The 26692-nt window shown below is 40.1% G+C and overlaps 2 protein-coding genes and 1 non-coding gene across 7 annotated transcripts in view; 1 reads left to right on the forward strand and 2 right to left on the reverse strand.

The window, feature by feature from the left end:
- LOC5574615 (dedicator of cytokinesis protein 3) overlaps positions 1–26692 on the reverse strand; it is a 311576-nt gene that overhangs the window by 190784 nt on the left and 94100 nt on the right. The gene's annotated exons all lie outside the window — the stretch shown is intronic.
- LOC5574614 (innexin inx3) lies at positions 4532–24957 on the forward strand. Of its 4 annotated transcripts, none has more exons than XM_001661481.2 (7): positions 4532–4833; positions 21696–21920; positions 21985–22412; positions 22477–22593; positions 22659–22783; positions 22845–23170; positions 23308–24957. In XM_001661481.2, exons 2-7 carry the CDS (start codon positions 21758–21760, stop codon positions 23346–23348), a joined length of 1200 nt encoding a protein of 399 aa, XP_001661531.2. In that variant the 5' UTR covers positions 4532–4833; positions 21696–21757; the 3' UTR covers positions 23349–24957. The 4 variants fall into 4 exon arrangements, with proteins under 4 accessions (XP_001661531.2, XP_021713369.1, XP_021713370.1 ...); XM_021857677.1 differs by lacking the exon at positions 4532–4833 and adding an exon at positions 20493–20939; XM_021857678.1 differs by lacking the exon at positions 4532–4833 and adding an exon at positions 21347–21611.
- On the reverse strand, positions 12404–12475 carry Trnav-aac. The gene has a single exon. It is a non-coding gene; the product is annotated as a tRNA-Val (tRNA).

The following is a 26692-nucleotide window of genomic DNA, read 5'->3' on the forward strand; positions in this document are numbered from 1 at the left end:
CCCCTAGCGGACTTCTCATAGAGCTTCTAAGCAACTTTCTGCGTCGAATGTTTACGGTAAGCTCCTCTAGAATCGCGCGTACTTTCACTCAGCAACCGGACCCACTTTTCCAGGCTTCGCTTTTCGCGACTTCTTCTTCTCGAGCTCTTCTCCTGGCTTCACTTTCTCCGGCTTCATCGACTTTCGCGCTTCAACACTTCTTCAAGTTTCCCGCTTCAACTGCTTCTTCAAGTTTCCCGTTTAACACTATTGGCCTTTTCTTGTTCCTCCTTTTCACCATCCGTTGACTGTTTAACCAGCTTCAGCTTCAACCGCTGCAGCCTCTCTTCTATCTCCGTCCGCATATTTCTAGTTTCCTATCTTGGGCTTCTTCTTCGGCGATCTTTTTCTCCATCTGCGCCCTTTCGAACTGCAGTTCCATTTCCCGTTTCTCCATATCTAGCAGTTCACGCATATCGTTCAGCTCTTGTTGCATCTCCAGTCGCTTCTGGTGCAAAATCCTCTCTTTTTCCAGTACCCGTTTCTGCTTTTTAAACTCCTCTTGCAGCTCAGACGAACCGGAGCCATCACTTTCATTTCCTTTGCACTTTTTACTGCACCACGAAACGTCCTCGATATCACCTGGAACGCCAATGTTGCTAAGGGCAAGAATCTCCGTCTAATGAGATTTCCAGAGAGAATTTCCTGAGAACTTGGTATTTTAGATTCCTAGGCTCCAGGTAATTGCCAGAACTATCAACAACCAAGTATTTATCATATCCTGTGATTATAACTAAATTTGTTCAAGTTTTATTTCATTGAATTCATTAGGAATCAAACTAGCATTTTTTCTAGTAATTCTTGTGAAACACATTTTTAGAATTCCTCCAGAACATCAGGAATATGTTAGCGTTAGCGTTAGCGTTAGCGTAGTTACGGTATACTTCGTAGATTGGATACTAGCAACATTCATGTTTTTTCTTTTGATAATCTCATCTAGAATGCCTTCAGGACCAAGGCTAGGGAATAAGTCTTGATCCAATCTTAAATAAGAATACCAAAACCATGAATATTGCTATTCCCGGCCACGCCCATCTTTACCGTAACTTGGGATTGAGGAAGGAAATGTTGATGTAGCACTTACTTAATGAGAGGCCTCCGACTCAGCGACACCCTCATAAGTGCTACGGAGTTGGGGGTTGGGAGGGGTATTAGGTCATCAGGATTCACCTGAAAAGCTAGCGATAGACCCAAAGTAGTTTTTATTTAATTGTTTTTTATTTAATCTCTTGAATGCCGGCAATCAAAAGAGGACAAATGTTTGATTTACAGTATAAAGAATGTTCCTCCAGAACATCAGGAATATGTGTAGAAAAACTAGTGAACAAACTATTAAACGAGTTCCTATAACTAATTATAGAAAAAAAACCTGAAAACAGCTGGATTAAGAATTCGTGGAATAATGTATGAAAGAAACCAAACAAAAATACCAAGGTTAAAAAACATCCCGAGGGTATAAAAAATGGAAGAATTTAAAAAAAAAGTATTTAAAAAATCTTATACTTAATTCTAGAAAAAATCACTGGAATGCCTTATACTACCCCTAGAGAAATATCCGGAGAAATTCTAACATGAAACTAAAATAAGTTTCTAAAATGTTCCCCTCTGGTCGTTTTCGTGCATTTGTGAATTTATTTTTGAGGTCGCCCTTTCCAAATATTAATTAAGATTTGATTGAGTTTCAACACATATAGTAATACGTCGCCTTAAATACATCGATCGTTCTACACTTTGAACCCAGGCCCCCATTGCACATTGGTCCACGGAATGAAATTAAGTGGCATAAATTAATAACTTGAAAAATATAATAGATAGCGTTTTGGTGTCTTCTGAACATTTGTTTGTCTGGTCAAGGCGCGTTATATACAAAAGTGTCCTAAGCGCCAAATTTCATAAGTAAGAATAATTCATTATTTGTGAATATCTTATAAAATATTCGACTGTAATTGCAAAAGTATCTCAAGATGTCGGAAAAAAAATGTTTTCTAAGTTAAATTGAGAAATAATTCAAAACGCATTTAATACGGAAAAACAAAAAAAATACTATCATCAAAGTTTCTTAAAGATATGCTTATTCAAGTACCGGGAAAAGTTTTTGATTTTACTTGCGCCATTTTGAAATGTTACGCTTGGTAAAGTGGATAAAAAAACTATAAAAAAAGCTTACATCTTTTCATATGAAAATTTTAGAGGTATGACGTCTTCAGAGAAAATGTGTATTTTGCTCATATTTAAAACTCTTCAGAATATAGTAGGCCTGGATAATAAATATTTTTGTTAGTATTGAGGAAAAAAATTTCAACGCAGAGCGCTATTTGGTTTTCAAGACTTGCTTGTGCACTTGGAAATTTGATGTGTGGCTTCGTTTTATAATCATCTTAAAAACAGATTAGATTTTTTTCCAGTGATTCGCTCATCCGGAGGATTCAATTATTCGGAGTGAAAAAAGTCGATACTCCGGATAATCGAGTCCGACCTGTATAATTAAATTTGTTCGAGTTTGATTCCAATATGGAACCAGCATTTTTACTATGTATTTCTAGGGAACACATTTTAGAATTCCACCAGAACACCAAGAATATTTGTAGATAAAAAAAAGTCTGAAGAAACATCCTGAGGGTATCCCGAAAAATGGAAGAATTTTAGAAAAAGAGCTTGAAACAATCTTGTACTGATTCTAGAAAAATCATTGAAATCCCTTGTATAATCCTCGGAGAAATTGCTAAAGGATACTAGAAAGAATTGCTGAAAAGTTCCCCTGTGGTCATTTTCGTGCAATCGTGAATTTACTTTTCCGGTCACCCTTTTTACATGATATTTTTGATTTAATGGAGTTACAACATAGGGTAGGTAATCCATTAGTTGTGAGTGTTCCTATAGTTGTTGTAATGCCATTTTCACTGGTTTTATTTCACTAGCCACAGAACCGACACTGCCATTCGACGTATTGGCTTGTTGATACACGGAATAGTTGAAAAGAGCGTTCAAATTGTTTTAAAACTGATGAAATAACACTAAAATTGCTAAAAGTTTTCTTACTTGTACCAATAGTTGCGGCAAAGTGTTCTCATAGTGGAGGATTCCATAAGAAAACAATGGATACCGCAACTATAGCATAAGCATGAGCATGAGCATGATTGACCGCCCGCAGTTGCTACTCCGTTATTGCAAGAACAGCTGTACTTACACAGGGAACCAACAGACATTACTCGGGATCAGTAGCATCTTCAATGTGTAAGTACTGGTGCTCTCATTATTACAACAAACAATACCGGCGCCGGCTGCGTCCGAATGCAGGTCAATTTGAGGATGGGAGGGAAATGTTGACGTGTAACTTGCTTTATAGAAGCCGAGGAGTCCTCTGCACTTCCACAAGAAAACACTGGGATTTTGGATATGGGAAAGGATTCGTTTTGGTAAACAATAAAGATATAATTTGAAATGAATACGAAAGCATTTACACGGATGATCGATACTGTTGTGCGATTACTACGCAAACCAACCATAATTGATCCGGATTCCGTCGCTCGCCCACAAGGGAGCAAGCAACAGATTCAACGGACCAAACACTACTGACGCGGTTCGTTCTTCACCCGTTCACTTCGTTTTTTCACCAGCGCAACGCGAGCCGGACACAATTGATCCGGATTCTGTCGCTCGCCCACAAAGGAGCAAGCAACAGATTCAACGGACCAAACATTACTGACGCGTTTCGTTTTTCACCCGCTCACTTCGTTTTTTTCACCAGCGCAACGCGAGCCGGACACAATTGATCCGGATTCCGTCGCTCGCCCACAAAGGAGCAAGCAATAGATTCAACGGACCAAACACTACTCACAATGGATACCGCAACTATAGCAACACAAATTAAAAATATACCGCAACTAAAGGAACAGTGTACCAATAGTGGAGGTATTATTTTTCACTGACATGCCGAGGGTTACTGCGATGAAATCATTTTTCTCATTGAGTGAATGGTCGTTACTTCCCGTTATAACATTAACATGTACATTAATTGCGCTTCTTGAAGTTAGGCAGTTAAATGAAGTTCAATCGTGCTTAGTACCTCCACTATTGGTACATCTACCCTAAATAGTATTATCAAAAAATCACAGCGATAGTTCTAAACTTTGAACCCGAGCCCCCCATAGCCATTACGCTAAATTAAAATCATTAACGAAATGTTCAACACAGTCCACTTTTCCGCTTCACGTTTTCCACGACTGAAAGGCGAATCGGCCTGGCACTCAACTCCCGAGACGGGGACCGATCGCAAGAAGTTCAACACACACACCATCGCCCCGCTCGATTTCTTCGCTGAGCCAACAAGCACCGGAGTTGAGTTCCCTTCTTCACCCTCGATGGAGTCACTCGTGTGTCGTTAGTTCCGCACTCTAAACACTGCTCGGAGAGCGCCTACTGTGAATGAGAGTGAGTTACCACACTGTAGCTGCTGGTAGCTGGTAGCCACAGCTACAGCCTACTCGACTTTGGACTCGTCGTTTCAGTCCTAGAGAGACGCTCGTGCGGTGTAAATGGCAACAGCGGTGATCAAGTAGTCCGGTCACTACTGCTAGAGAGAAAGAGCTGGGGAGTTCGACGACGGGCTTCGGCGTTTGTTTTAAGGGGGCGAGCGAGCGGTCGGGTATCGCGGCGGATTAGCGTAATAAAAGTATTGTAGCAGCAGCGGCGAAGGCGGCGCGGAAGAAGTAGCAGCAGCATCCAACAACCGTCAGTCGCGGTGACGACGGTGACAGATTGACTGGATTAAGAAACACGCGTGATCGTGTTCAGGTGTGTGTGTTTGCGAGATTGCGGTCGCTGTGATCATATTTTTTGTTTCTAATAGTTTTTTGTTTGATTTGTTGCGGTTGCAATTATCTAAAAGGGGAAGAAAGTTTGACAACGTTAGCGCAACACAGGCGCGTTGCAGAGCAACAATGAAGCGAGTGTTTTGAGCGAAGAAATGCCAAAGAGATAAAAGTGCGTGCTTGTTTCGTCGTTCGACGGATAACGGTGTTTTGGCAGCGAAGAAGAAAGTGTTTGGGAGTTGAATGAAGAAACGGGTTTTTATTGGGAACGGTCATCGAAGTTGATCGGTTGATGAAGCGTGAACGGATCGGGTTTTGAGTGCAGGACCCAATCAAAGTAAATCATAAAAGGATACAGGCAGCGACACAGAGAGCCAAAGAAAATGGCGTATTTCCCAGCTGCTGTGCTGCAGCGAGCGCATATTGAAGGAGACGAGGAGGGAAGCGACCGAGAAGCGGAATGGAGGGAGAGGGGACCCCTCGCGCCGTACCTGTCCCAGGCTGGCATGTGCTTTGTGTTCGGCTGACTGGCGTTCCCCTCCCTGTATGCGTGCACATTGACGTTTTCGTCGTTTGTTGTACACTGAACAGACAACGCAGCAAACGACGAAGATGCAGAGGATGATGAAACATTGCAGGAGTCGTTGGAAATGCCGAAACGATGATAAAAGAAGAAAACAATCGACTATCGACTGGGAACCTAAATTTGATGAATCACTTCTTGCAAGGGGGAAGGGGACTAACTGAACGTTTATCGACTAGGGACGACATGAATACTCGAATTCTGGTGACTTATGCAGGTATTCTCCAATTACCAGCGATGCGTGGTTATTAGACAAACTAATGCAATGACCGACTGCCGTCAATAATGCGGGGTTATGGAAAAATGCTGGCTAACTATTCCGTGAATGCGTTGTCAGCATCTAGCGAGTTGTTGCCGCACGCCACCAGAGGTGATAAACCGTGGGTTGGTGCTGGCAAATTATAGGGTAATTTGAGCGTGCGACACACAAAAAGCAGTCCACCGACGAAGACGGGACCACACGTTTCCAATTAGTAGCTGATTGATGTTTTGCAACCGCAAAATTATATGTCTCCGCACAGGCAAAACGATTTTGCAAAACCGAGCCCTGGCTAGACCAGCTTGACGATGTTTACCATTTTCTCCGTTTCGATAAACAACGTTTGGAGAAAATCGAAGACGATAGCCTAATCAATCGTCGTCGTTCATAACCGTTTGCAGTTGATCAAGCGACGAGCTCGAAAAGTTGATTTAACTGTTATCCGTTCTGTTGTTGTTTCTAAAAGCTCTTGGGCAGACTGCTTTGCGGTCCTAACCAGCAATACAATGTTGCCACGTTTCTAAGAGGCCATGCAGCTTCTCAATTGCCGGGCCGCCTGCGAAGAAGGCTCAGCCATCGACTTTCTTCACGTACCTCCTCTCCAAATCCATTTAACAAACCACCGTCGCCTCCGACTCCAATGCGTTCGTGTATGGCGAGAGAGGCGAATGAGGTGCTTTTTAAAAAGACGAAAAATGCACATACAGAATAGGAGAGCATGTTTGTCCGTCTTCGGAGCACCGGACCGGGTTTTGGGCACTGGGCCTGGCCTGGCACCGGCGAAGAGAGGACTCAAATACGGCGATTGAAATTCTTCAATCGTTCAGGCACGAAGCAACCTAGGCTACATTTTCTCACGATCGACTAGCGATCGGATCAGGGTTCGGCAATTCAGTCGAAGGCTTTCTTCTTCCCATCGCATCGCATATCTCCGCCCGATGTTTCGAGCCGAATACGGGAAGAAGACGACGATGATGATGGTGGTGTTCAATACATTTCAGAATAACAATAACTATTAGCACTGATGGCGCTGCTTAAAATGGCTACTCGGCTCGCAGGCTCCGCATCCCAAGTCAAAAGCGGCAGCCTTTCACGCAAGACCTCCGCCAGAATTGACCGGCGAGGTTAAGCGCGGAGAGATAATTTGCGCCACTTTCCACACAGTCAACGTGCAATTATCAGCGACGTCCGACCGAAGCAACAAGCGAGAACGAGCTAATTAGTATTGAATTCTCAGCAACCGGAAGAGGCAGACGAGAGGCCATTGGCGATGATTGGCGGTACCCATCAATCATTCGGCCAAACTAGCAAGCCTCCATTTTCGGACGTGGAACATCCAAAACCGACCGAATCCATCTTCGGAACTATGGCGGTTCGTCGTCGTGTAGTGACAGCCATCGATAAGCCGGAACGATCGGAAGCTCATTTGAATCAACGCCTACTAGTGCAATCGATGGTTTTGGGTTCCAATCCATCATAGTAGACCGGTGAAGACAACTGATGCGACCGACCAAGGGCGATAAAAGTGGCATCATGTGTAAACAAAGAAGGCGTTGCGCTTCAGGGCTCGAACGAGAATCCGAGAAAGGAAGAAAGTTGTTTACTGTTGATCGCTTTGTATAAACAATATAAACACGAATGACATGGGTTTGTGGACATGCGGCTGAACGATGATTATGATGATGCAGCTTCAAGCCATGTATGTGCAAGCCGTTATATGGAACTAGTTGGGTGAAAAATTGTCTAACCAGTCATACTGGATTAAACATAGACACAAAGACTCGTTCTTCTCGGTCGAAGTCTTAGCGGGAGCTAGTCCGATTTCAAACATTTCGGTAACATCAATTCAAAAGGGCGAATCTGTTTTCGAAGCTGTGGGAAAGATTTATGCTCTAACAATGGAAATAAGTTGTTCACTAAAACTGTTACGCCCTTTTCGCAATGTTGCAGCCGATTTGAATCAGCAACGTGATGAAAGAACAAGCTAAACAAATACCGAACCGATACAGTTTGGATACACAAAACTAAAAAAAAAATGAACTTGACGAAACGGAGAACCACCCGCCTGTGGATGGTGTTTCGTTAAGTGGTAGTGCAAACAAACCAACAACGACGAAGATCGAAAACTTTTGGCGGTTGGAAGCTAATGGATCGTGGCAACAAATTAGGGGCAAGTGATGCCTGGAGAGTGAAATTCGCACTCAACGATTCCCATTAGGAAGCCGCCGCTGATGATGATGGCGATGGAAACTGTTAAGCTCGACAGCTGCGATACCATTTGTAAGCATTTCCTGCCTTAAGTGACTTATGTTTTTTTTGTTTTGGGGTTGTAGAACTTTAAGACGATTATTCTACGCGGCATGTTATCAGTGTAGAACTCTGTGAATTGAATTCAGTGTGCAAACGATTGTGTACATTTGCAATGCATGGAGTAAACAAAATCTAAACAATTCAGCAAACTTTGCTGAAGTTTCAACTGAAACTGAAAACAGCTCGGCAAAATTCAGCCAAAAATTGCTTTGTAGAATTAGGTTAGAATTCTCACTTAACTAATGATAACGCTTTAAAAGTCATTGGTATTTAATTTAATGTGTAAGATGTTGTTCCTGAAAAAAAAAATGAATAGACATCCAAACCATCACCTCTGGGAGATAGAAGATGATTTTCTATTCATCATAGCGTTGTTATATAACTTATCCAATGCATTTTTATGCTTATAAACGACAAGCTACAAACTTGGTTACCAATGGCTTCTAGGGCGTTATCTTAAATTATGTGAGGAATTATTAATTGCATCAATCCCTGTCAGAGCTTCAAGTGATACGGACTTCATGCTCATGGAGAAGACATCGATAGTCTGTATTTGCAAACACTGACTGGAGTAGACATAAAGTTGACAGATGATTGGCCGATCGTCGCATGAAATTCTGGATAACGTTAATCCTACGATTGTTTGCAATAGGGTCCTAAAGCCCTGTCCCAATTTTAGTGCCAAACGCTTAAGTTTAGGCCAAAAACACATGTTTACTCAATTTTCTAATGTTTTCCGTTGGTTTAAGCCCAAAAAACATTTTTTCAGATTTTGTCACATACTTTGGCTTAAACTCAAATTTTGGATGTATTTTGTTTTTCGTGTCCCTTACGAAATGTCAGATAGGAACAATCCCAGTGGTCGAACTAAAACCCCTGTGGTGTTTTTGACGACTAAGCGAACGTCAAACATGATCAAAAGTGTCAAGGTTCATTTATGGACCAAATTTTTAAATTAAAGTTTAAACATGATATAGCCATTATTTGAGCGGGAAAAATTGCTAAAGTTGTTACAGTAACATGCTTTTTCGTGTTATTAAATAAAAACATAATATCATTAAAAATTTTAGGACCCAATTCAGGCTTGATGGTTTACTCTGAGCACTGAAGCGAATTGTCTATACTGCTTCGAAAAAAATAGCAAATCGAAAAAGCAAAGTCCATACATTTACAATTGCAAACGGGGTATCTGTTTACAATCTACTCTAATTGGCCGTGAACATCTGGATGAGAGTGTAGAAAGGTTATCAGTCTGTCTGGATTGTTGACAAATGATCACCTAATCAGATTATAATCTACATTTGCTTCAAATGCTACTCATTTCAAGATAAGAGCAAATGCAAACGAAGCTATGGAAAACGATCATTTTTTTACATCGACAGTATAATTTAGATTGAACAGATCAGTTAAAAATGTTTTGCAATTTCTCATCGTAATAGGCTGTTTCTCATCACGTCAATCTGTCATCAAACGGCCTACTTTCCTGCACTGAAGTAAGCAGTGCGGCAATAATCATTACGCAACTAAAACCAGTGCTGTAATGATTCATTACGCAACTGTTTTGAGTTATGTAATGAATCATTACACAACATTTTTTCAGAAATTGTAAAATGATGGGGAATGCAATCCGATATAACTTCTGATACCCTCAAGCGGCCTTCTATGAAATTGCAAAAAATGTTGTACGTAACTTGTTGCAGTTTCGTAAACTACTATTGCCTTACTATACTGTAGATTGCTTTGACAAAAAATATCCTACCTGGCTTGTTAAAGAACAAATTTATACCAACAAAGAGTAATAATCGATATGCCTCATAATTCAATCTATGTGCAATCCAGCTTGATGCAATTCCTTATACAGCTTTTTAAAAGCGTTAATGGCTGCTGAAAGCTGTCTCGCTTTCTGGAAGGGATCAAACGATTTAACGTTTAGCTAAATACATAACCATGTTCAAAATGGTCTCATTTGAATCTCACGTTTCAATAGTAAAATCTAATATTTTTTTAAAGATCATAATTTCAGATATTGTTCATAGCAATTTATAGCAAAGGTGGGTACAAGCGTAGTTATTTGTTTTTTTTTTCATATGTGCCTACTCATAATTTGTAAATTTTGAGACGGACTTGAAGAATCAAGCACTGTTTTCATTTTTTACATTAAAATTCAGCGTTATTATAAAGTTATAATGCAAAATAAATTGAATGATTTATGAAAATCATAAGAAAAACTAACATGGTTCAACAGTAAGTTTTTTTTATGGAGTACTATAAGCATATGGGCATGACATTTCATCAACGATATCTTTTCTTCCGACCGTTGATCCCTGTAATGTGAAAACAACGTTATGGTTCAAATCATCAACTTTCATACGTAGTACTAATATGTAGTACACTAAAAGCGATTGCCATAACTGATTCCACACCAGCGCAGAATTCAATGTTCTCAATCGAAAAGAAAACGTGATTCTTGTCGAACTAGTTTTTTTTTTTTCTCAAGCAACAACAAATCGAGTACGTGACAATTGGTAGATTGAGCTTTGAAAGTAGACGTCAACGTTAAGCAATTAGCTTATGACCTAGATAACGCAGCCTTGAACGCCATATTCTATTGTCAAATTTGGCTACAATTGGACCGAATTAAGTACAAAAAACGATACTTTGTTTCAGTTCGTCTACTACGTCTTGATTTTGTCTTAGATTCTTCGCCTTTGCAACGATCTGTCATTACTCATATAGCTTGAGGTCTGGCTCGATGCAACTGCAATACTGATCAATGTGATTTATCAAACGACCAGCGGGTGCAACCCTTGTGACACATCGTGCTCTGGATTGCTTGGAAATGCAACTTGCGATTAGAATAACAAATCATGACTAATCCCACGGTTTTGTGTAGCTGAAACTCTTGTTCGATTCCTTGTTGGCATCAGCCGGCAGAACACGACTTGCCTTCTGACAGCTGTCTGCGACTTGAATGAGTGCAAAAATGCTGTTAGCTTTGATCTTCGTAATGCTCGGAATTGGACGTATGAGATACATACGATTATCTAATTAAATTACGACACTCGATGCATTTTTTAATTCTCAATACTCCACTGTGTGTTTGTGTGTGTGTTGGTATAACAGCAATGCTATCACAATGTAAAATACCATATACGGTGGTGCCTTTGTTTTGAGGCGGTGAGTGCCGACTTCAAAGATCCGTTTGTCGCGTTTAGTATCATACAGACGTATCTGCAATGATCGTATACAAAATTCGATCGATTTTCACAGCATTTAAGATGAAACAGTTTGGAATCAACTTCTAAGATCGCACTAAAACTTCAAAGGCACAAATCTCGCGAAAAAAAAAACATCCTACAACAGTACACTCATTATTTTGCTTTTGAAAACGTGAGTAGAGGTACAAGTCGGCCATTGTGACGGCCATCTTTGGATTCCGAGATTTTTCACCTTAACGATGCAGCATGACAAAGGATAGCAGCCAAACACATTTTCCCGGCCATGTTGTTAGCTAAAGAGAAATCGATGATTGTAGTTACACCCTTATGATACGCGAGATTTGTTACGGAATGCAGTAAGATCATGACAACTGAAGGGACATGGAGGTCTTTTTTTCGATGTTTGATTATGATGTATCAAGAGATTGGCTTTTCAAATTAGGTAATAGAAAGATATTCATTGCAAACCCCATTGTGTGCCGGAAAGAATGCTTATTAGATGAACCAGCCAAGGGCAGAAAATCTCAAAAACAACACGGATATTCTAATTGATTCTTCTAGGACAACAGTGTCGCTTCAACAGTTGATAATTTCATTGTCTTGTAAAAAAGCTCATTCCAGTTTTATGATTACTACACGTCATAAAGCGATATCTTACACCCGTCGTAAATCAAAAACTACTCTATCTCGACAAGAGATAAAAGATCTGTTTCCCTCCAAAGGCATCTGATTGTTGGTTATGAAACAAAGCAGTCTGAAACGATCGCGTCGTCTCTTTTTGCTTGAACATTTTAAGTTTTACAATGGTTCTATAACTGATTTGAAACCAGCAATTGATCTAGAAAACTTTTTTACTTTTGTTTATTTAGGGATGGAAGAATAACAATTCGCATGCAAATCCCATATTTGGTTGTATAGGTTTGCAAGCAAAATGAATGCAACGCGTCATTTATTATTCTGCAAAAAACACTGGTTTTAGTTGCTGAATATTGTAAATGTATTCAAAAAAGCAAGTTTGACAAACAAAACTAGACAACATTTGTGTTGTTTTGAAAACTTCCACACAAAGTGACAGATTATATTGAGCTGTTCGGTAATCCAATCCGCATGGTTATTAAATTAATTAGCTCATTACGCGTGGTAAAGATGGACACATTATGGGTGAAATTATGAAAAAATCCACGTGCTCGGCTGGGATTTGAACCCAGGACTCTTGTATGTTAGACGAGCGCTTTACCAACTAAGCTACCGAGCCACTTGGTGACACAATAACTGAGTTGGTTACAAGTTTAGAATTCAAATCCCTTATAAGGCTATCCATGAGGACTTTTCGTGATAGGACTGACAGCTAAAAGTGTGAATTCAACCGAAATGAAAGAGTAAACAAATCATGCGAGTATTATCGGATCTTTACATTTTCCTTTGTAATCGAATCGGTGTGATCAGCTTTCCGCCAAGTCAAAGTTTCGAAGTCTCCCTTCGATCAAATTTTACTCACTTCAAATAGTTTTAAATCTTTCTGATCGTTTATTGATCAAAAAATTCGTTGAAAGTGTCAAAAGCTTTAGAAAAATAAAAAGACACTTCCAAGAAGCATGAACTTATTTTCTAAACATTCACCCTACAAAGTGTAACGGGAGTTGAAGGGGACGGGGTTTACAGCATAAGGAATATTTTTTTGTAACTTTCTCACAAATGTTTCAAATGTTTTGAAGTTTCAAATAATTTGCATAAGAGATTGGCTTTGCTGCATTTTCATTGTTCACTACTGCACTTGTGCATCCCAAGAAAATCGTAGAAATTCAACGAAGGTTTAAACAAAGTTTCCATATATTTTCATCACAATGAGAGATTGTTGGATTTAAACTAGAGATGGTTGAATCCAGATAAGTGAAATACATTTTCAGAAGACTTTTGCAACTAGAATGATATTGTTTTCGTCATGAAATTTTGAAACATATTTCTCGTTGAAGCTATTGAAAGCTTTTGCAAACAAAATCACTTTGTTTTGTGATCATAGAAATCAATTAAAAGTTTCAAAAAGAAAGTATGAAAAAAGACATAAACTTTTAAGAAATATGGAACAATTGGCTTTACTACATTTTGATTACTACACTCGTGCCTTTCAAAAAATATGGTTTCAATGATTCAAAGGTTGAATAAGAGTTCAATGTATTATCTTCGAAACAAAAGAATTATGTTAATACTAACACAGGAGGCATGGTGCGTCAATTGGCCGGTGTTCAGACAAATTGGACCAAGTGTTTTTAATGGTTTCCGGAAAACGTACCCCAGGCATTCGAAATATCAAAATCTTTGAATTTTTTGCCGTAATAATGGAACTTATCTATTTGATAATACATCTGCATGAAAAGAGCATCGGGAACATCAGTATTGATGGAGCCCTTAGCGAATCTAGTCTGGTCTGTCTGAACACCGACAACATTTCAGGTTGTATCATATTTGTATAACTGACTAAAAACCACAATATTATGGTCTATAAAACCGTTATAAAACTAAAACGATTCGTAGGGCAGTCCAAACCAGACAATGCTGAACCATATGACCAGATTCATGAAAACACGGCCACTTTCTCAACAAAATATAAAATGTAAGTTTTATGACGACTATAGAAACTTGTTTGTAGTGTTATGACCTTCTGACTATCATGATGTTATATTTTAATAATTTAATGAAATATGAACAAAAATAGTGACAAACAAAAAGCTCTAGGTAAACAGCCGTGACTACCAGAGAATCGATATGCATTTTTTACAGATGTGCGATTGGAAGAATGATTGGAATTAGGGCACTTTGCAGAGCTACTGTGTTAGGCAGCTTTCTCAAATGTGTATTTTATTATTATTAAAATTCATTGGCTTTTTTCGGTGAATACAATATCTATACTCAGAGTGAAAGGGAGTAACGAAAGTAATGAAATGACAAGATGGATAGAATCGCAAGCGAGCGACGAGAGAAATGAATAGAAGTTGAAAATTTGTTTTAACAGAGGGCCATATGTGTGAACAACACAATCGAAACGACAAATCGTTGCCTAACGTCCTGGTCTTGAACGGCTAGATTTTGTAGTGTTGGTCACTACTAACACTAGACAGGCAAAAATTTGTCGCCTCGACTTGTTAACTATATTGTTCGGCGTATGTAACAGTTCTATCGATCGTTGGCATATTTTCGGAGATTGATACGAAATTGACGTTACTTATTGGATTTTCACTCTGAGTATAGATATTGTATTCACCGAAAAAATCCAATGAATTTTAATAATGATAAAGTCATGCGGTGATTAAACCTTATAAATGTAAAATATGTATTTTGTAACTCACATGCCGGCGTGATGCTGACAAAAAATGAAATGCAACAGATGGCGATCATGAAAAGATTATGAGATTTCACGAGAAGCAAAATGATATGCATCTATGATCATGATCAGATCTAATAAGCGACAGTTTCAATAGAAGTTGTCACGTGATTTTAACAGAGAGTTCTCAATTACTTTCTCTCATTATGGTCGAACAACAAGTTACTGAAATAACCATGAACCAAGAGCACATAAGAAATGTTCTCCTTAGACCTTCGTAAATGCTCTTGATATGCAGTTTTTTTTCGCGGCTAGCAGGTAATTATCATGACCAGCAATCACGGTAGTCTACATGGTTTCGTCGACATTTGACAGACTTAGCTGAAATTAAAATAGGAACGGTCAAATGAACGTACGAAAAATAAGTCAAATGAATGCAGCTGACCACGATGACGTCGCTAGGAAATGGTACGGTTTTGCTTATTTCTATTTTTTTTCATAACAGCTTCTTTAACTGTATGTGTGTCACATTCGACACAACAAGCTCATATTACTCTATATCATTAACTCAATCGCACATTTTTGAAATCTTTGCAAAATTTGTGATCAATGAAAATGTCAGACGACATTCATTCTATAGTTTTTGTGTTCATTATACGGTTCATTATACGGTTCTCAATGTTCATTATACGGTTCGTGTTGTGTGTAAGAGGTAACGGTAGCGAATGAGTGTAGGTAAACCAAATTTTGAAATTTGGTAACCAAAGGTTTTTCTTACGATATACGCAACAATCCAAATAATTTGTTCTTGCTACGACGGCAATGTCACGCTCTGCCGCCATGACAATGAAATCGATGAGATTCTCAACAAACTCGCTTTCATCGTCGTCTCGCTCGATGATAGTGAGAAAAGCCCCACTGTCGAAATCGCGACAAAGTACTCAAATCCAAAACCTGCTGACGATTTCAACACCATTCTTTTCTCGTTTTTGATTCCCTATTCTGAACTTGAGTGTCGCTTGTTCTGAAGCCACTTTCCACTTCCATTTTGGTTTCTACTGATGTTGAAGCTTACTGATTGATCTTTCGAAAAATTAGAAATTGACGAATACGAACGTTGTTTCAAAGTGGCAAACAAATGTGAGTACATCAGACTGAAAAACTCATTGAAAAGGCCCCTTCACGACGTGTGGTTATTAATTCAATTGAAATGAACCTTCAAACCTTTGGAAAACAACTTCTAAAATGGAAAGCACCGATAGAAGTCGATCCAGTAATCGACTCGAGAAAGAGTGAGTTATCAGCAGTAGTAATGAAAAGTGATGGTAAATCTGTCGTGCTCACGAGTAAACGAAGCTAAAGTGATTCGTGAAGCTGTTCAGAGCAGTGTTTGGATGTTTATCCGAATAAGCCAATCGAACCATATTCGAAGAATGTAACAGTTCGCGACACATCGCAATTGGAGAGCCCTATGAATGCAAACATTCACTCTCTCATTTGGTACGTGGCGCGAGAGCGTTCAAGAGCAGCAACTCTCACATACTATAACAGTATCGAGCCATTCGGGTTATTGATGTTTTGCATAAAATTGATAACAACTTTCATATTTTCTGGTAATGCAGCATTTAACAACCTAATTATAATCTATTGGATCATCAAACACCTCTTTTACTATAAACATTTCACAGAAAATGGAAAATATTCGCCTCTGTTTCTTGATCAGAATGAGTGTATCAGCGAATGTTACAAGTAGTGACACACAGTAATCGACACCGAACAGTGGGTGGAGTGTGTCTGTGTTGTTTTCGTTCTTGGCTCGATATCTTCCGCGAACCATAAATGTCATGCGTGTTGTATGAACGCAGGCGGATAAATGGGATGAAATTATGGCTCGTGTGTCAATGATTGTGAAATTTCCCAAAGCCTGGTTCAGAGCCAATTGCACTTTTTGGAAAAAAAAAGCAATTACCCCTCCGAGATTTCTTGTTTTCAAGGGTTTTTAACTATCAGTTCGATGGCTATACAATTGATGTGTCTGTCAAAATCATAACAAATCACACCTTGTACTTTTACTCACGAGCAAATGATCGCGAACTTTTTGCTTTCTTTCTTTTGGATGTTGTCCCAAGCAGGCGGATGAGAACTGACTCATACCAAGCCTGTTCACGAGCCTATCATGTTTGTTTTGCGTTGGTTTACACACGTCAGGTGCTTCGTTTTCATCACTGGTTGTCAGATCTATCATCTCTCTCTCTCTCTCTCTTAACGGACCACCGATACGAGAATTGACTCTTTTGACAGTAACTAAACTTGAAAGGAGCCCTATGGGGCTTTGTACAGAACATGTTGAATCGTATGCTAGTTTTTATGATGCAGGAATCAATGCTCAAATCGAACCAATCAGCTGATTTTGAAGATCACCTTTTAATACCCCCATTATCGCTTAAGATCTCTTTAAGGATCAATTAAAAATCGAGCAAATGTCAAAACTTTTTTCTTCCGAATTGACAGATCGAAGAAAATGAAAACACACTGCCGTTCTATTTGGAAAATAGTAAAGATGTCTAAAAGAAAAAAGGAGGAATGACTCTTTATTTTGCCATATATTTTTTTCCAACGACACGTTATCCAAGTAACAGTAGTGCCATCGGATGAGTGAAAACATAAACGTATATATAATTTTCGACTTAATTCAAATCATCGATGATTAAGTGAAAGAAATCAAAACAAACACGCTTAAAAAAATGTAACACAGAATTGAGAACGTATCACACAAAATCAGGCTTTTCGGGATCAACACAAAATTAAAAAAAAAAAAAAAATTCTATAAAATCGCACGTTTCTTTTTTTTCGTACATTTTATAGCATTCAGAGATGATTGGCAATGGGCCTCTGCACTGTTTTGAGTTTGTATGAGATTTTGACGTATACTTTCCTTGTTGTTAACTAATTTCATAGAGGAGTGGAAGAGAGAGAATGATTCTTGTGCAGAGCCTCATACCGAGCAACTCCCGTGTGGGTTGTGTGACTTTTTTTGATCGTGAATGTCATGAACGAACACTTCGACATCGGGTAGACACAAGGAGAATGTTACGTATTAGTCGACTTTTGACTCACCAGAGCTGCGAAGTTCATGTCGCCTAAAAAGACGAGTCATGAAAATTCTTAAATAACTAATACCAATTTTATTCACCGATTTAAATCGGTGCCTTCGATTCACTTAAATTCAACTTTTTATTCAAATTCCTGTCAAATGATACGCTCGAACGTGATCAGGATGGCAGAGCTTTCACTAAAATGATCCTAAAAGGGATGATCTTCACCGCTAAGAACCATCGATACAAGGATTCTGTTGGCCTTAAACAAACAGTTTTAAGGGACCATGAGGCCGAGATTTCATGGAACGGTGTTCACGAATTATTTTGAAGCGTACGATAGATTTCTGAATTGGATTAATTCAGTCAGCATGTTTTGGAAGCTCAAATTATAGAAATAAATAATGTAGAAGGCTATCTCAAGAGTACAGTACATTATCATTAAGCTAATATATACTGAAACGCAAAAACGGCTTAAAGGTCTTATTTAGCATTGTCAATAGCTTTCATTCATGAAGGGTTCCAATTATGTTGTTCAATTTGTGTTGGAATCTCTAGAGGCACTGTTGTAGCTTCTTTTTTTCTTTCCCTTCATTTGGAAGAATCGTGCCACAACAAAAGTATGAAGCAGACCAAAAGGCTGTTTGAAAAGTGTTTTTCGTGCAGTTTTGTTATCGGTCAAATCAAAATAAGAGTTTACCCAGACAACCAAAATGTACGTATAATGAAATCACCTGGTGGCCTTGTATGTGCAAAAATTTTACTTATAAGATGTCGTAAAAAGGCTTTCTACGTACAGAAGTGGAGGCGATATACGTGTATGTATTATGAGATGAATAATAGCATACAATGCGAGTGTATAAATTTTCTGCCGAACTCACCTGTGATCTTATGCGACTTAACTTATGATAATAAATGTTGATTTGACAGCTGCTACGGATTGGTTCAACTTACTTTGTACGAGTGTACAAGACGAAACAAACTGTACGAATGAATCCAGAAAAAAAAAGTTTTATGCGAGGAAACTCATCAATCCGACGATTTTATCCACCGTTTTTTGTGGGTTTGATGGAATTTGTGTGAATAAACGAGTTATTACGTGAACTTTTATGCGACTCTGGATGTCTGGGTATACTTTTTTGGATTACAACTTGTGCGTATTCCAAATTACCGATAGCATTCCAAAAACATCGGAATCGCGAAAAGGCTTTTTTGAATTTACTACAATTTTTGCTTATTGAAGATCATTCGAAAATATTACAGATCACGTTCTCAAGTTTGAAACTATTAACGTTTCCTAAGCGACTGTGCCTAGGGTAAGTGTACCAGTTATGGACATAATGGTTTCCTATTTCGTCATACGCGATAATTTGATTATCTTCAAGTTTCTAATTGTTCTGTGTGTTTAAGTAGTTTGATATCAAATATATCTTGATGTTAAAACATTCAAAATGTGAAAGTTTTCGAGAAAACATACATGGCCAAATAGGGAACCACTATGGCCATAACTGGTACACTTTCCCTAGATGATTTTGAGCCCCACACACAGAAATACTATAAGATATCAGTTCTAATATCCCATGAAATCGTTTTCAATGCATTGCTATCCATGCATCCAATCGTACAGCGATGAATCGACAAGTTCTCAATTCTAAAACTGCCAACTGTAGTGACGAAGCAACTGGTCAATGAATTTGCAAAAAAAAAATGTCATTTATATCATGTGAATCATTTCTAGTGAAACATAGTTCCAAGAACGATTGACCGCCTTAACAATGGGCACATGTATGGATCAAACAAACCACTATACCTACTGCACAAGAAACGTCATTCACAATAATCGCACGGTTTGCACAGGCCCCATTGAGTAATCATCGTTTTCGCGCCAATTTCAGGGCTTGTCGTTCTAATCTAATCGATCAACGTGTGTGCAGAATCGATTCGATTGTTACCCGTTCGCAAATTCACGTTATTATGCGCTGCGGTAGATTACACATTCCATTTTCGGTGGAAACTTGCTGCAAAGTGGACGCTATAGCGCCAAAACGTTTTGGACTGTTATCTCCACGCGTGTTACATTTCGGGTGATAGTGCGATACGACGACGAGAATCGTACAGAATACGGGGTAGAAGACACATGACCTTCATCAACAAGCCTAGCACCAGCATCCGGTTTCCCGAGAACTTCCCAGATAAACTATCCGCTGGCCTTTGTCCCTTTGTCTCCGTACGTCAAGCGAGAGGAAACAAAGATTCCAGCCCGGGGCGTTCATTTATCAACGGCTGACGCAGATCGTGTTTTCATTGTAAAAGCCATTGCTCAGAAGGCAACATATGATTTGCGACCAGTGAGACATAAATATGATACATATGTGGGGAAGTTGTCCAGTAGCAGCTGCTACAGCGATTTACTACTTGACGGGCTGGGCTTCTAACGAATGGGATGCCCGAGTAGGAAATTCGGGTAATGAAGATGGAATAATCTTAAAATGAGTTAAACATTCTTGTTACTAATGACTTGTATGCCCAACAAGTAGGAAACAAATACTACGTCAAGTTATTGTATGTTAAACGTTGTAAATATGGCAGCATTTGACTACTCAGGAGGGTAAATGTTGAAAACCAATTTGATAAAAGCAGTGATTTAACAGTCTTATCATTTAACGTTCAGAGATGTTTCAACGAATTTCAAAATTCTTAATGAGATTTCAAAATAATCAACAAGATTTCAAAATTTTTAAAATGTGTCAGAATACCACCTACATGAGACATAAAATAATGTGTATAAAAGATTACACTAATTTTAAAAGTATTTCGCAGAACTTTGAGTGAATTTTGAGTTATTTTAGTTCTCATGATCTTCTCCTCTCCAATTTCCACTCGGGATCGCTCAAAGTAACTGTTTTTCGCCGTTCCCCTGGAACGTACAAAGACAAATGACGACAACGAAGACGACGACGTCGACGACCACGACTGCGACCACATGTGCTACGATCATCAACCAACCGACAAGCACACGACGTAATACACAGAATGCTTCTGCTGCTTCTGTAACGAGTAAATTAGGAAATCAGTGGGCGTACTGCCGCTCGTTCGTTCGTTCGTGAGAGTTGAATGAATCCATTCAGCATCGGCAGTCGTGGCTCAGCTCAGTTCAGCTCCACCCGTAGCGTTGTCAAGCACTGGCCGTTTACGACCTCAATTCCAGATGAAGAAAGCCGGTGACCTTTCTTCCGAGTGCGACACGCGATAAGCTCCCGTACAATGGCGTCGATCGAGGCTTCTGGCGATTACTGGGAAGTCGCGTGAGTTACATAACGATCGCTCATTAGCCTAGCTAACTAATTGCGGCATCGACAGTTGACGCGGTTGACTTAATTGTCGCAACGGCTGCGGTGTATTGTGTGAAACCGCGCCTTCGTTGAATCGATCGCGACTTCATGTGCAATACCGCAAACGCGCGATCGCATTCAGCTCCGCAGAAACCCGTTTCCTATTCATCAGGCACAATCAATGAAAAAATTGCAAACCGGGCGCGCAGTGTGCAACTGGGTGTGACCGGGGTCCGCGTCGTCGGTCATTTAGAACAATTCAGTTTACCGCAGTGACGACAACGGGCCTGGAGAGCTGTCGAGTGCAGCTTAGCCGTACAAAATGAAAACAAAACATAATTCCGCGGCTTGCAAAGTGTTGGTGATAAGCTGGCGTGTGCAAATGCTCCACTTCAAGGGGACGCGCTACAAATGGATTTGACATTGAAGAGATCGGATTGGATTGAGATCGAGGATGACCGCAATCCCATTCGTCATCTCGCGGGGCGTACATAAACCGTATATGAACAATGGCGGCCCTAAATCAACGACGATGGCCTCGTCACGTGGATAAGATATCAACGGAACCTCTCGCGCGTTCAGTCACAAGTGATCAACGGCCGGATTAGTGCGCGAGATTAGCAGCGTAGATAATTGCAAACCACAGTCAGAGCAAACGAATCCAATCTCCTCTAATTCCGTTTCATGGCCTTTCCAGATTGCTAATTACCTTTCTTTCCACGACCACAGATTCGACGGACAAGAGTAGACATCTTCGCAGAGGGATCGCAACTCCGTAGAGGCACCCAACCATGGCTGTGTTCGGACTGGTCTCGTCGGTGGCCGGCTTCATCAAGGTCCGGTACCTGATCGATAAGGCCATCATCGATAATATGGTGTTCCGGTGTCATTACCGGTTAACCAGCGCTGTGCTCTTCCTATGCTGCGTGCTCGTGACAGCCAACAATCTAATTGGTAAGCCACCCCATCAATTCTCCACTGCAACCGACCAAAACTAATTGCGATCGTTCTTTTCCAGGTGATCCCATTTCCTGCATCAACGACGGCGCTATTCCCGGCCATGTGATCAATACGTACTGCTGGATTACGTACACCTTCACGTTGCCTGGCCAGCACGGGCGACCGGTGGGCACTTCGGTAGCACACTCCGGTCTCGGCAACGAGTACAACCAGGAGCGAACGTACCACAGCTACTACCAGTGGGTGCCGTTCATGCTGTTCTTCCAGGGCCTGCTGTTCTACATGCCCCACTGGATCTGGAAGAACTGGGAAGAGGGCAGAATGCGCATGATCTCCGACGGATTGCGTGGCAACATGATCATCAGCCCGGATGAGCGCAAAGGGCGCCAAAGTCGGCTCGCTAAGTACCTCTACGAATCACTCAATACGCACAACAGCTACTCGTTCGGTTACTTCATCTGCGAAGCGCTGAACTTCGTCAACGTGGTAAGTATCCTGCCGCAACGCACATCGCAGCGAACAACCTCCTCAAATCATTCCCTTCTTGCAGATTGGCAACATCTTCTTCGTGGACAAGTTCCTCGGCGGTGCTTTCCTTACCTACGGTTCCGAAGTGCTCAAGTTCAGCGACATGGATCAGGAGAATCGCTCGGATCCCATGATCGAGGTTCGTATTTCATCTCGTACACTTCACCAAGTCTTTGTGCACTAACTTCCGATTCTTTGATTTAGATCTTCCCTCGCGTGACGAAGTGTACATTCCACAAATACGGAGCTTCCGGCAGTATCCAGAAGCACGATGCCCTCTGCGTCCTAGCGTTGAACATCCTGAACGAAAAGATCTACATCTTCCTGTGGTACGCACCGAAGCAGCATAGCCCACTTCTAATCCAATACTAACCTCCCTTCTCCCCACAGGTTCTGGTTCATCCTGCTGTCCATCCTCTCTGGACTGGCCATTCTGTACTCGGCGGCCATTGTCATGATGCCGACAACGCGCGAGGCCGCCCTCAAGCGTCGCTTCCGCACGGCCCCGGACAATCAGATCGAGAACCTGGTCCGCCGGATCCAAATCGGTGACTTCCTCATGATTCACCTCCTGGGACAGAACATCAACGTGACGTCCTACAGCGAGGTGCTGCACTCGCTGATGAGCCGCCTCAACGAGGACAGAACTCGCGATACGCCTTCGGCGCCGTCCACCCTGGAGATGGCTCCCATCTATCCGGAAATTGGAAAATACGGTAAAGATACTGCTATCTGAACCTAGAACCCCCAACCCACCAATTTGGCACCGATCGTAGTCTTCCGTTAGATGCAAAATTTTGTCAAAAACCTATTCCCCGGTAACACGCCTATTTTCCGATTTCCGATTCCACAGAACAAGAGAAGGCAGCGATGGACCAAGAATACGAAGCCTAGATCGACTCCACACACTCCGAACCGAGAGCAAAAGCTGTGTTTTAGAAAGCATTAGAAGAACAAAGGGAACAGGAAGAAGTCAATACACAGGAAACCTGGAATGAGTGAGAGATGCCGAGCGAAAGAGAGCGAGATAGAGGAAGAGACTAACACGGAGCGAGTATGGATGCATGACGGATTGCTTTAGATAGGACGCTATACTACATTCCCGAGGCAAACAGGAAGATTAAGACAGAGAAGGCAGTACTCGGCAATGCGGATGAGTGTGTGAAAGGGAAGTGTCTTGTCTGAGTAGTGCGAGAAAGAGAAGGAAAGCGAGAGCAATTTTTTTGTTTGTTTTAATATACGGAGGGAGCCGAATTTTTTGCGGTTCCCAGATAGAATTCAAACTTCAGAGGAGCTAACTATACATGAATATTTGTATTTTAATCGGTAGGATTTTAGACAAGTATGCGGAGCATTTTACGTGCGATTTCTGTCAAAATTTTAGATGTCAATTGAGAAATCTTTGAAAATGACAAGACTGTCTCTATTTAGAAAGTGAAACTGTAATTTAACAAACTCCAGGAATTCAACCCTCGAATACTACTTTAAATTTTAGCGTGTATCTATTCAATCAATCAATCAAAAATCTATTTTCTAGGATTTTACACTGAAACAAAAAAATACGTGCGCATTTAGTATTATTCCAAACGTCAATCGTGATAGTAAGCGTTAGCACCGATAAAAGACAATCGCCGGAAGCACTGTTTCGAAAGATACACAATACTTTTTAAACTATATACAAGAGAGTAAAACGAATTGCCATAAATCGTAAGAGACAATCAAATACACACAATCCAACTAACACACAATAGGCTAGATTAAACAATTAGAAGCAACAGAGAGGAAGAGAGATCGAAAACCTAGAGTGAGAGCGCAACACGTGCAACACATCCAAGTGCAACAATGTTTACAATCGAAAAACGACAGTAGTGCTCAAAGTAGTTCATTTTAGGAAACAAACGCGCATTTATCAATCTACACACGGAAAAGAGAAAAAAATCTCCCAAATTTTAACACATAACCCATCGTTTTCCTACCGCCCTTCGAAGATGCCCCGTAGCATTATCCTTTCTTTCCCATTGTCTTGTTTTAGTAGATAGAACAATTTTAAAAACGGAAAAAGCTGCCTTATAGCGTCGTGAACTAATTTTACTGAGTGGAGAACATAACGATAACACGTATAGAAAGCCGAACGGAAAAGTTTCATCTCATTAGAGCTAAGTGAAAGGGAAGAAGCAACCTTTTTTTAGAAGTGGTCACACATTTTTTTGCTAGTAAGTAGAAACCGATTTCTCTTTTTTTTTTCTTATTCCATCTTTACAACTTTCGTTCAATTTTGTCTGAACACACAAACAGAAAAAGACATTTACTGAAATTCCATCAATGTTGTCGACAACAGAAACGAGAATTCCTTGCATACCAGTTGCAGGCACCGTCAGCCGGTGCCAACCAACTGCTTCCGAACAACAACTATCTCAGTTAATCTCAAACTTGCAAAATAAGGAGAAATTTTATTGTGATAAGATCGAAATTTAGAGGAAATAAATATCATTTTTATAAGAGTGTGATGTGAGTTTTTGCTGGTGCCGAAATTGATCCCAAATTGACGAAGCGTTCTAAAAAATGCTGATTTTTGGCCTTTCAGTAGTTATTAGAATATTTGTGCGCCTTGTGTCCAAACTGATACGTCTATATCAGGGGTCCTCTGCCTATCTGACTATGCGGGCCACTTTCAAAACATGGCGCGGGTCGCAAGGCATGGGAAAAATAATTCAAATAATTTTCATAAGAAGCTTTTTTTTTAATTGCAACAGAGGTACAATCAAGTGTTTGAAACATCCTATACCGATGAAATATTCATCAACTTAGCATGATTTCAAACGTCATATATATCGACTAAAATACATTTCAGAGTTACCCTGGAGAAAATATTTGGTCCCAGAATACTGTCTGTGTAATCCAGGAGATAAGAAACATTGTCATGAAGATATCCCTGGAGTCTTCTCAACGCTCTTTTTTCAAATTAAGGTCTATCTTCAACTGTAGAAGAACTTCAATGCTATGAGTAAGCTAATATAGAATCAAAAATATGATGTTCTTCCCGTAAGTTTTAGAATACATCAAACATCAAAACCTGTCTCCGAGAAATCACGAGTTTGGAGGAATGCGTTCTCAGAGCTACTCAGAACTTTCAAGAAATTGTCAAGACTTAACATTAGATCTGCTCATGTGTAGGAACATCACAGAAAATCTGGTTATGGTTTAAAAATGTAATAAGGAGACGCGAAATATCAACCTTGCTTCAAACAATCGCGTGAGCCATATCGCACTCAAATTTCAAGCAGTCTCGTGAGCCGCACAAAATTATGCGGAGGCCCATAGTTTAATCATCACTAACCTAGGCTTTCATAGGCAATATTTACTCTAAGTGTAAAATTAAACGGACATTTTTTTACTACAGTCAGCTCTCCCTCACTCGATATTTCGTGCATCGATGTGAATTTAGAAAACCATATTGAAAGTTGGTTTTCATGGCTAACTCGAAGGTCTCTTGGATCACAGTTGCACCGGTTTTGTGTTCTGTAACTCGATACCTCCCTAACTCGATGGTTCCTTCAATATCGAGTTAAGGAGTGTTGACTGTATTTTATAAAATCTAACAGCCTTCCGTGTTTGATCTACTTCGAGATTTTCATCGCACTCACATCAGCCACCAGAAGAGCTGTCAAATTTGAGAGCAGAATAGTTGCATACCCAAAGGCGCATTTCTTATCGCGTCGAGCAAATTAACGTTTGCAGTAGCAGGAACCACATTGTATGGCGGAGATAATTTACTTAGAGTAAGATGGGGCGAAAGTTCGACTTTAGTGGAATAATCAAAATTTCCAGAAAAATTATAACAATTGAAAAGAAATAAATGCCGCGCAGTGGATTTAAAACATTTTTGCTACATTTTTTTTGAGAAAATTTGTGCCAAAAGTTGAATTGATAGTCTTGAACGGTGGCGCCAGAATTTGAAACTAGTGTTCGGCAGTAGTTCGCTGAATGAAACACAAAATATCGCTACTGTCGTGACAGGAATACTTTTTACTAACCATAAAGTGATGTATGCATGCAAATACACTCTTAATTTTGATCAAAAATTATAAAAAAAAAACTTTTGTTAAACTTGAATATTTGCCCAGTCTACTCTGATGGTGTTTGTAGTAAGAAAGAAAAAATCTCACAGCTCAAAACCGTGGGTACGGACTTTGGGTCATTGTCGATTAGAGTAAACCAGCAATTTAAAGTTTTAAGAC

This window comes from Aedes aegypti, chromosome 1 (genome assembly GCF_002204515.2).
Source record: "Aedes aegypti strain LVP_AGWG chromosome 1, AaegL5.0 Primary Assembly, whole genome shotgun sequence".
NCBI classification, from domain to species: Eukaryota; Metazoa; Arthropoda; class Insecta; order Diptera; family Culicidae; genus Aedes; species Aedes aegypti.